General features: G+C 59.5%; 1 protein-coding gene across 3 annotated transcripts in view; it reads left to right on the top strand.

Annotated features, from left to right (window-relative positions):
• RBFOX3 (RNA binding fox-1 homolog 3) overlaps window positions 1-10652 on the top strand; it is a 257622-nt gene that overhangs the window by 244061 nt on the left and 2909 nt on the right. For all 3 annotated transcript variants that reach the window (XM_045299844.1, XM_045299842.1, XM_004709113.2), the window contains 7 exons: window positions 71-124; window positions 1606-1698; window positions 2819-2879; window positions 7542-7595; window positions 7974-8106; window positions 9049-9088; window positions 9919-9977. In XM_045299844.1, the coding sequence (XP_045155779.1) occupies window positions 71-124; window positions 1606-1698; window positions 2819-2879; window positions 7542-7595; window positions 7974-8106; window positions 9049-9088; window positions 9919-9977 (494 nt within the window). The remainder of the gene's footprint in view (window positions 1-70; window positions 125-1605; window positions 1699-2818; window positions 2880-7541; window positions 7596-7973; window positions 8107-9048; window positions 9089-9918; window positions 9978-10652) is intronic.

Raw genomic sequence — 10652 nt, 5'->3', positions numbered from 1 at the left:
TGGGAGGACACTGGGTGGGTGCAGGCTGACATTTCCCCCTCCCCCACCCCCATCCTTTCTGCCTCCACAGCAATTCGGAAAGATCTTAGATGTGGAGATCATCTTCAACGAACGAGGCTCCAAGGTGGGTGCGCAAGAGACAGCCCCCACCCCACCCCCCTTGCTGCTGGATGTCAGTCACCCCACCCCGCTCACAGTGAAATGTGCGTCTCTTTCCTGAGCGTCTCCCGAGGACCCCTGGCAACGTGGGTGCTTGTACCCCCATGCCCCCATTGACTGTGTCACCCAGGGATGCCTGGTGATGTGGGTGCTTGTGCCCTCCCTGCCCCCTGCCCCCATTGACTGTGTCACCCAGGGATGCCTGATGATGTGGGTGCTTGTGCCCTCCCTGCTCCTTGCCCCCCTGCTATCTGCGTCCCTATTGCCTCACTGCTCTCTGCTGACCACCAGGTGGCCTGGGTCCCCACCCTCTTTCCCACCACTCAGCCTGGGGGACTGACCCTGGGGTCAGCCTGGTATTCCGGGGGTAGGGAACTGGGGGTAGGGAACTGGGGGTAGGGAACTGGAGGGTGCCTGGCCACACAATCCCAGCTGCCTCCAACTCTGGGAATGATGGCCTGGTAGAGACTGTCCCCTGGGGTCGGGGACACCATCCCAGATGCACCCCAAAGGCTTGGTGGAGGGTCAGGGCTGCTGTGGCTTTTTCTGACCCCCTCGAAGGGCCAGCAGTCAGTTCTCACACCCAGCCTAAGCACCAGGACAGGTCTCAGGGTCCTCAGCCCACCTGACTCACCACCCCTCCCCTGTCTTCTCTATGCCTCCTTCTCTGTCCTCCCTCATCTGATGTCCTCCCATCTGATGTCCTCCCTCATCTGCTCTCCTCCCTCATCTGCTGTGCTCTCATCTGATGTCCTCTCTCGTCTGCTGTCCTCCCATCTGCTGTCCTCCCTCATCTGCTGTCCTCCCTCATCTGCTGTCCTCCCATCTGATGTCCTCTCTCATCTGCTGTCCTCCCATCTGCTGTCCTCCCATCTGATGTCCTCCCTCATCTGCTGTCCTCCCTCATCTGCTGTCCTCCCATCTGATGTCCTCTCTCATCTGCTGTCCTCCCATCTGATGTCCTCTCTCATCTGCTGTCCTCCCATCTGCTGTCCTCCCATCTGCTGTCCTCCCATCTGCTGCCCTCCCTCATCTGATGTCCTCCCTCATCTGCTGTGCTCTCATCTGCTGTCCTCTCATCTGCTGTCCTCCCATCTGCTGTCCTCCCATCTGATGTCCTCTCTCATCTGCTGTCCTCCCTCATCTGCTGTCCTCCCATCTGATGTCCTCCCTCATCTGCTGTACTCTCATCTGCTGTCCTCCCATCTGCTGCCCTCCCTCATCTGATGTTCTCCCATCTGCTGTCCTCTCATCTGCTGTCCTCCTGTCTGCTGCCCTCCCTCATCTGCTGTCCTCCCATCTGCTGTCCTCCCATCTGCTGTCCTCCCATCTGCTGTCCTCTCATCTGCTGTCCTCCCATCTGCTGTCCTCCCATCTGCTGTCCTCTCATCTGCTGTCCTCCCATCTGCTGTCCTCTCATCTGCTGCCCTTTTCTCCTGTGCACAGGGCTTTGGGTTTGTCACTTTTGAGACCAGTTCAGATGCTGACCGAGCGCGGGAGAAGCTGAATGGCACCATTGTCGAGGGACGGAAAATTGAGGTGCTCAGATAAGTGTACCCTCAACACCACCTTACCCCGAAGAGCCAGGCCGGTGCTCCTGGGCAGGAGGGCCCGAGGGATCAGGGTGGGGTTCACCCTGGCCCTCATGGCCCCCTATGTTGAGATGAGTTGTCAGACTGATCTGAGAGCGTCTACCTCCAAGCCTGATGATCAGCCCCCAACAGAGGGCCCTGAGGGGTCCCTGTCCTGAACACGAACCTGCTTCACCAAGCGCTCCCACTCCTGTGACTCCCCTTGTGACAGCCCTGAAATCAAGGACAGGCATTCTGCCAAATGCAGCGGCAGCCTCGCCCCACTGCCCTGCACCTCATTCCCGCCCTGTCCCCTCACCCCCACTGCCAGCCGTGAGTGGTCAGGCAGCCACAGCAGGGGGCCCAGGACTGGAACAGCCTCTTCCCCAGAGAACCAGGGGTGTCTACAGCCCAGCCCACCCCCCAACGCCTAGTCCACACAGGGCAGTGGAGGGCTGGCAGGAAGCAGGGGTCATCAGCTAACACAGAGCCAGCAAGGTGGCCTGGGAGGGTCTTCTGGAAGCGAGGGGCTGAGGCCCTGTCCTGGGGGACAGTGACAGCAGGATGGGGTGCTGGCCCAGCCCCAGGTGGTCTCCAGGGCCCCAGGAGACATGCTGAAGCTGTAGGGGAGGGGGAGACTCAGGTTTGGCCCGAGGTCCCTTCAATCCACCCTGTTGTCTATGCAGAGGGACCCAGGTCTCAGAGGTCTGAAGAGTGGGCCCCGCAGACCTTCCCTCCTCCCGCCGTCAGTGATGAGCACTGGCCTCTGAAGCTGAGTGCTCCCCCCAGGAGGGGTGGCCATCTCTCTGCTTGGGAGGGAACAGCCCACCAACTACCCCTCCCAGCCTGGGGCTTGGTGCTGGGGGTGTGGGGAGTGACAGGAGGCCAAGGGGCTGGACGCAGTGGCCTCAGGCAAGGGTCCTGGTTGGCTGGGCATTGGCCAGCAGAAGGGAACGCCATGGAGGCTCCCTGGACGGAGGAGGCCAGCCTGGACCTATCTGGAATGTTCCCCTTCCCTGGCGACCACCCGGGAGGGGCCGCATCTGGGCGGGAAGGAGGCTGATGGCACCCCTGCTCTCTCTGTACAGGTCAACAACGCTACGGCCCGCGTCATGACCAACAAGAAGACAGTGAATCCCTATACCAACGGTAGGAATCTAGGCGGCGCTGAGCTGCAGGGCCATCCCGACTCCTGCCCCCGATCAGGGGGGTGGGGGGAGGGTTGCACCCACCACAGGGGCTCCTGCATGGCTTTGGCCCCGTGGCTCCGAGGGACGCCCGTGGTCATATCCTGCTCTCCTCGGGATCACGGGGATCCACTAGAGGCTGGTCAGCCACCCTGGCTGATGGTAGGAAGCCGGGTACTATCAGGAGTCTGCTGGGGGCCCTCGTGGGGTCCTCCTGCGCTCTGAGACTCGGGCCCTTCCCCTGCGGACAGCGGCCATGGTGCGTGCACTGCAGGGCCTTGGAGAGTTCCCGGCAAGGGCCTGGGACAGCGAATGAGTGGAACAGTGACCAAAGGGACAGCTCCCTGCGGCTGCAGAAACACGAAGCGCTTCTGATAAGGCCCCGGGGGTGCAGCCGGCTGGCACACTGGGCTTCTGCCTGAGAGGGGGATGTCCGAGCCCACCTGAGGCACCTGCAAAGAAAGGCCTGGCAGTCTACACGGGGACCCTGAGCCCGAGAGCCCACAGAGCACCGCCCTGCTCTGACCCACAGGGCACGCGAGTCAGAGCTGGTGCAATGGCGGCTGGTTCCCTCGCTGGCTTGGGGCTCGGTGGGCACTGGAGGCTGAGTGCACCCATGTGGGAGCGTCCCTCTATGGCTATTCTCCTATGGGGAGGCCAAGGCAATGGAGGAGGGGACAGAAGGGGACCCATCGGCAACCAGACCCACCCTGCGCCCGCTGGAGAGGCCGCCCCTTGGTGTTGAATGAGGCTTAGGGCAAGGGAAGGACTTCCCCACCTTGGCAGTCAGACCACGGCCGGCCAGCATCTCTGCTGACCAGGGCTTGGCGGGCGACAGTGTTGCGGATGCAGGTTCTGGCTCTAGGGGCTGGCTGAGCCCAGCGCACAAGCTCCAGTGGATCGTTGTGGCCATGAGGCTTTGCCTGAGCGTTCCCCACCACTTCAGACTCACCAGGCAGAAGGCAGAGTGGGCCAGGTGGAGATGAGAAGGGACCGTACAGGTGGGCCTCAGCCCTCCTCTGGTGTCTGTGGTCACAGGTTATCCCCAGTTCCAAGAAGATCCATTCCCAAGTCTGTCGTTACACAGGGTGCGCAGCTCAGTGGGAACAGGTGCCTGTGGGTTCTAGGTAATATCAGTCACCTGTTTGTCTTAGCAGATTGTCTATACTTTATCTCTCTGCATGTATGACACTGTTGGGTAAGTGTCCCGACTGCTAACCTCAAGGTCAGTGGTTCAAACCCAGACACCGCTTCTTGGGAAAAAGATGAGACTGCTCTTGTGAAGATTTAACATCTCCGAAACCTTGCATCATAATCAACTCAGTGATAGTTGAGTTTGTATATAAAACACTTAAGGAATACTTCCAGATAGGCCACAGTGTTTTCAACCTAATCATAATATTACAGGGATAGTAAAATGACTACACAGGGTTCGGTACTGAAGAAAGCATCTGTGTAGGTGTACAGAACTGTGACCGCTTATTCAGTCCGTGTGCTGAGCAAGTCATCAGAGAGGCTAGACTCTATGAAGAAGAGTGGGGCATCAGGATTGGAGGAAGGCTTATGAACAACCTGCGGGATGCAGGTGACACGCCTTGCTGGCTGAAAGCGAGGAGGACTTGAAGCCCTGGCTGATGAAGCTCAAGCACGGCAGCCTGCAGTACAGATTACAACCCAATGCAAAGAAAACAAGAGTCCTCACAACTCGAGCGATAAACAACACCGTGGCAAACGGAGAAAAGCGTGAGGTGCTCAGAGTCTCATCTGACTGAGAGCCAGCGTGCATCTCGCGGGGTGAACACGCTGCCCCAAACCTCTCTCAGGTGTTGACGAGCAGAGATGTCGTGTGGGGGACTGAGGCGCACCAGGCCCAAGCCGTGGCATTTCACCCATGGGAAAGCTGGCCATGAGTAAACAAGGCCGCCCCAGAGTGAACGCCTTTGGAGGGTGGTGCTAGAGAAGATGGAAAGTTCCAGGGACCACCAAACGAACAAGCAGCTCTGTCTCCGAAGAAGTACAGCCAGAGTGCTCCTGAGAGGCGATGGTGGCGAGACTGTCCCACGGCCTTTGGACATGCGGTCAGGAGAGACCAGGCCCTGGAGCAGGACCTCAGGTTTGGCAGAGTCCAGGGGCAGCGACAAAGGAGCCCACCAAGGACACGGATCTGGCGCGGTGGCTGCACCACTGACTCAAACATCACCATGGCGAGGATGTCGCACAACCCGGAACCAACTTGGTAGCGCCTAACAAGAGCCGGAACAGTTGCTGACACAGAGCGGGTAGCAAAGGGAAAAGAAAAAAACACCATGAGAACAGGTTCCTTGTCCTGGTGATGCCTGCCCTACCAGAGGGCATTTATGAGCCAGCATCATGGTAGCATTGATAGGGGTGGGGGGGGTGCGGACGGTGAGGAAGAGGTGGCTACTGCTGGAGACGGTGGGCCTGGTGTTCCAGAAGAAGATGGCCTGGTGCCAGAGAGGGTGGACCAGATGCTGGAGAGGCAGGCTTTAAGTCTCTTGCTGGAGAGAGAGGGTGGGGGTGTTTTTATCAGTGGGGCCAGTCCTGAAGTGGGCGGCAAGAGCTTTTCTGTTCACCCTAAGTGACCCTGCGGCACCTGAGGCCCCCGGTAAGTCCACGGTGTCCTTTGGTGACCCTCTCTGTAGCTTGCTCCCCTGCCCCTGCCCCCTGCCTCCGTCTCCCCCCTGCTTGGGTGAGACGGAAGGCTTCAGCTCCTCGTGAATCAAAACCTCTGTCCACTCTGGAGTTTGGAGGGCCCGGTCTTCCTCCTCACGTGCCGGAGTCTGCTGCCTTCTGGCAGGGGATAGTAGTGTTCTCACCGACCTCTGACTGCCGTTGTTACCAGGCAACCACGGCCTGCCTGGCCTTGGATGGATGCTTTGGCAAAGAGGAACGTTTAAGCCCAGGGCAGAGTTCTTGTGGTGAAAAAGCAATGCTTTTGCAATGGCTTTGCTACCCAGGTCTCTGTACATCCCACCAAAAGATAGGGCAGGGGGAGTAGGGGGGGTTAGTCTGGGTTGGCTAGGGAAACAAATCTGGGGCCACTCATGTGAGTAAGAGAGAGTTTTTTTTTTTTACCAAAGAGTAATTGAACATTAAGAAAATATTCTAGCCCAGTCTAGATCAAGTTCCTAAGTCCAATATGCCTGATACCAATCTATAAATTCCTCTTCAGACTTACCCAATACATGCAATGATGCCAAATGCAGGAAGATCACAGGCCAGTGGATGGAAAGGCTTGTTGGTCCAGTGGTGGTGGAAGCATCTCAGCGCTGGCATGAGTCTCCACATGGCTCCTCCTGCTCCAGGGCTCTAGTGTAGCTCCATGTGTCTTGTCAATGGGAATATCTCGCAGGACATGTCTGTCTGTCCTACCTCCAGCAAGCTGTTTTTCTCCTTAACGGTTCCAAATGAGGTCATCAAGCTGTGACCTGATTGACAGGCTAAATTCCACCCCATCACTCTTAATGGTCTCAAGCGCAAGTTGGCAACGGATTATATAACTACCATGGGGGCGGGGGTGGGGAGGGTGAGGGAGTATGCAAACAAGGAGGGTGCCCCAGCTGGCAAGGAGGCTTGCGGGAATCAGGAGGAGGCCTCTCAGAAGCGGGGAGTGAGCCCTGCAGGACCATCAAGGAGGAAGACCCACGAGGAGAGCGGGTGTGCAGTCCCTGTCTGAAGGCAGAGGCACCAGAGGCTGTAGCAAGGAGACCATGAGACTGAGGCAGAGCAGCAGGTGGGCTTCCTGGCCCACCGAACACAGTAGAGCTCAGTGTGAGTACTGGGACCAGTGAGACGTGGCTACCTGCAGGAAAGGTGCTGCTTCTGGCTTGTGGTCACCTGCTCACCCAGAAACCAAACTCGATGCCGACTCACAGTGACCCGACAGGACAACGTACAACTGCCCCCGTGGGTGTCCAAGACTGTAACTCTTTGCGGGAGTAGAAAGCCTCATCTTTCTCCTACAGAGTGGCTGGTGGATTCGAACTGTTGACCATGAGGTTAGCAACCCAACAAGTCACCTTCCCTATTCCAGACCCTGACTCATGAGTATTGTGGGCGGCCATTGGCACCCAGCTGTGGAGTGTTGTGGGGAGAGCACTTGGTGTCTAGACTGGGCAAGGAAAAATGGGGGCTGGAGGCCTGCCTGATCCCTGCCTGCTGGCCACCCGCCCTGGGCCACTGTGAAATTGGATCATAGCCAGAGGGTCGATGTGGCCACAGGCAGTTTTCTCAGTCACACACTGGAAACGCGTGTCAGTCTCATAGAAAGGGGGCATGTTCTCCCTTGTGCTGCCCCAGGAGCCCCGTGCCGCTGAGGTCACCAGCAGTGTGTGGGTTTCTGTGACTGGCCACAGCCTTTCACTCGAATGCTGACAGCCAGAGGGCAGGGGCATGACCCAGGGGCAGGAGGATGGCGAGGGCCATTTTATAGACCGAATGCAAGACGTGTCTCCTGGGAATGGGTCTGCAGGCGCCCAGCGGTGACTGCGCACCTGCGCAGGGATGCGCAGGGCTCAGGCCGCTCCCTGCAGAGCCACGCCCTCGGATTTCGGCCCCTGGGGCGGTGGGTGGAGCGTGACTTACCTACCTTGCTCTTCTCTAGGCTGGAAGTTAAACCCAGTAGTAGGCGCAGTCTACGGGCCTGAGTTCTATGCAGGTAAGGGCTTGGAGCCCTGGGGGCACAGTGATTGGTGGTTCAGACCCACCAGCTGCTCCATGGGACAACAAGGCTTTTGTAAAGATCGGGTTCTAAACCCCATAGGAAGATCTACTCTGCCCTACAGGGTGGCTAGCCAACTGGGGCGTGGCTTGGTGGGAGGGGGCTCTATGAGGGCGTGGCCACCCCGAGGGGTGGTCAGTGGGAGGGAGCTGTTGGGTGGGGGCGGGGCCAACTGGAAGGTCGGGGCGTGGTCAGGCAGAAGGGAAGCAGTCGGCGGAGGCGTGGTCATCTGGAGGCGTGGTCAGGTGGGAGGGAGCTGCCGGGCAGGGGCCTAGCCAAGCAGTGGTACTCACGCCCTCTGTCGCCCACTTGCAGTGACCGGATTTCCTTACCCCACCACGGGCACGGCGGTCGCCTACCGGGGCGCACACCTGCGGGGCCGGGGCCGGGCAGTGTATAACACGTTTCGGGCTGCGCCGCCCCCGCCCCCCATCCCAACTTACGGAGCGTGAGTACCTGCAGGGGCCAGAGGGGTGGCTGGGAAGGTGGGGTGGGGAGTCGGGAGCAGCCCCAAAGGCTAGGCAGCCTTCCCACACCTCCCAGAGACCCAGAGGACCCAGACCTGTAGCCACCCCCCCTATGAGGACTCCCACCTACTCCCACCGTGGCAGGGCCCTTAGGGGGTAATTCTACCCTGTCCTATGGGGTCACTATGAGTCAGCATTGACTCTATGACACTGAGTTTGGTAGGGTGTTTTAATGGTAACACCTTGGGCCGCTAACCACAAGGTCAGCGGTTTGAAACCACCAGGAGTTCCTAGAGAGAAAGCCTTCCCACTCCTGTCAGTCTCACTGTGAGTCAGACTCAGCTCAGTGGCAGTGAGTGTTTATCGTGGAAGAAAGGAACCCTGGTGGCTTACTGGGTTACCAATTGAGCTGCCAACTCCAAGGTTGGTGGTTCAAACCCACCAGCCTCCCCTCAGGATCAAGATGAGGCTCTCTGCTCTCATAAAGAGTTACAGCCTGGGAAGTTCTACTGTGTCCCTGAGGGTTGCTGTGATGGCTGTGGACGTGGACACATCCCCCTGCAGGGGCTTCTCCAAGCCCTGACCACTGACTGGTTCAGGAAGGCCCAAGGGTCCCCCACCACCGGTGCAGGACAGGGACAGGCCCCCAGGATGCAGTGTCCTCCTCCACCCGGAGGGAAAGATGGCTGCCTAGTGGGGGTGCACAAGGCTGGGCCAGGGGGTCTGGGAGGGCTTGGGGGTGTGGGAGAAAGGTGTGACCAGCGAAGGTGTTACTCTGTCCTTGTACCGAACAGGGCACTGGATCGAACGCTTGTTAAAATGCCGGTCCCGTGGGCAGGGCTGGCCCCGTGCCCCGTCCCCCAGCAGACGCCAGAGCCCGCCTCTCCAGTGTGCCCACCACTCTCTTGTCCGTTTGCTTCCAGGGTCGTGTATCAGGATGGATTTTACGGTGCTGAGATCTATGTAAGTTGCGGCCGGGGTGGGGTGTGTCCCCTGTTCTCCCCCACTGTACCCAACCCCCAACTATCCAAATTTGAGGAGGGGGGTCCTTGGAACCCAGGAGGGGTAAGGCAGTGTCTACTCTGACTCCTGCTCCCCTGAGCCCCTCAGCAGAGTCCGGTCAGGGCGACCGTCCCCATCCAAAAGAGGCCTGCTAGCAGAGGGTCACACGCTGGCCTGTGAACCTCAAGGTCGGCAGTTCCAAACCACCCAATGATCCGAGAGAGAAAGACAAGGCTTTCCACTGCCATGAAGAGTTACAGTCGGGGAACCCACGAAGGCAGATCCACCCTGCCCTGGAGGGTCACCGCGAGTCAACTTCAGCACGAGGGCAGTGTGTGTGGTTGTGTTGGTCCACGGGCAGTGTGCCGGGCTGAAAGGACTAAGGTCCACATCCACCCACAGGCACTCCCAAGAAAGGCCTGGCAGTCTGTGCCTATCATACCCTCGGAGTCCTGAGGAGCACCATTCTGCCCCCCTCACATCCGTAGGGCCACCAGGAGCAGTGGACTCGCTGGAGACCAGTGTGCTGGTCTTCTTGCTGCAGGCCCTGAGACCAAAACCCGGCTGCCCCTGAGCGGGGGCACTGCAGAGACAGGACTCCCAGCCCCTCCCTGCTTCACGGCGCAGACTTGCTGTGCCTGCTCTAAGCCCTATCTCCTGGTGGTCCTCAGACCCCACGAGGCCAGCGGCTGAGTGTCCACAGCACCCCTCCCCTCTGCCACACACACACCCCAGCTGAACCTCACTGCGCCCACTGCTCACCCTCACCCCTCTCCCCTCTCCCCCTACAGGGAGGCTACACAGCCTACAGATATGCTCAGCCTGCCGCCACCGCTGCCTACAGCGACAGGTGAGTCTCCGGGCAGGGCCCTGGTCAGGTGGGCAGGTAGGGCAGGGAGGTAGGAGACAGGAGGAAGCCACCCCTGCCCTTGGGACCCCGGGGTGCCTCCAGGTGGTGGGTGCAGGATCAGAACCGAGGGAGCAGATGGGGGGCCCTTGGAGTGCCCTCACCCCACCCAGTGGGGGGAGGCAAGGCTGCCCCACCTCTGCTCCAGGGCCCCCCAGGAGCTCCCCTGGAGCCAGAGTGTCACCTGCCTCCTGGAAGGCTTGTGGTCCAGCAGGGCTGGGCAGCGGGCACCAGGCACCAGTGCAAACAGCCAGCCCCGCCCACCTGTGAGCTGTGAGCATGCCCAAAGGCAGCCCTTGGGGCAGGCCCCCCAGAAGCCCCTGTGCACTGGTACAGCCTGGATCCTCTCTTCTCAGGAACATGAGGCCTTGTTTGGGGCCATGGGTGGGGCCACTGTGCCAGGCACCCGACAGACACCTCGTCTTGTCCGGGGGTGCCCACAGCACCTGGCTTCATCTCTGTCAGGTGTCCAGCCCAGGCTGCCCTGTAAGGAGCTGATAGATAAACAGGAACTGAGGCACTGAGGGAAGATACACGCATAAATACACACACACACACAGAGCCTCGCTCCAGTCCCTTCACACACACACACACACACACACACACACACAGCCTCGC

Source organism: Echinops telfairi, unplaced genomic scaffold (genome assembly GCF_000313985.2).
Source record: "Echinops telfairi isolate 266 unplaced genomic scaffold, ASM31398v2 ScPeMD7_7458;HRSCAF=8496, whole genome shotgun sequence".
Taxonomy (NCBI): Eukaryota; Metazoa; Chordata; class Mammalia; order Afrosoricida; family Tenrecidae; genus Echinops; species Echinops telfairi.
Note: the sequence above shows the minus strand (reverse complement) of the source record. Positions and strands in the feature narration are given on the sequence as shown.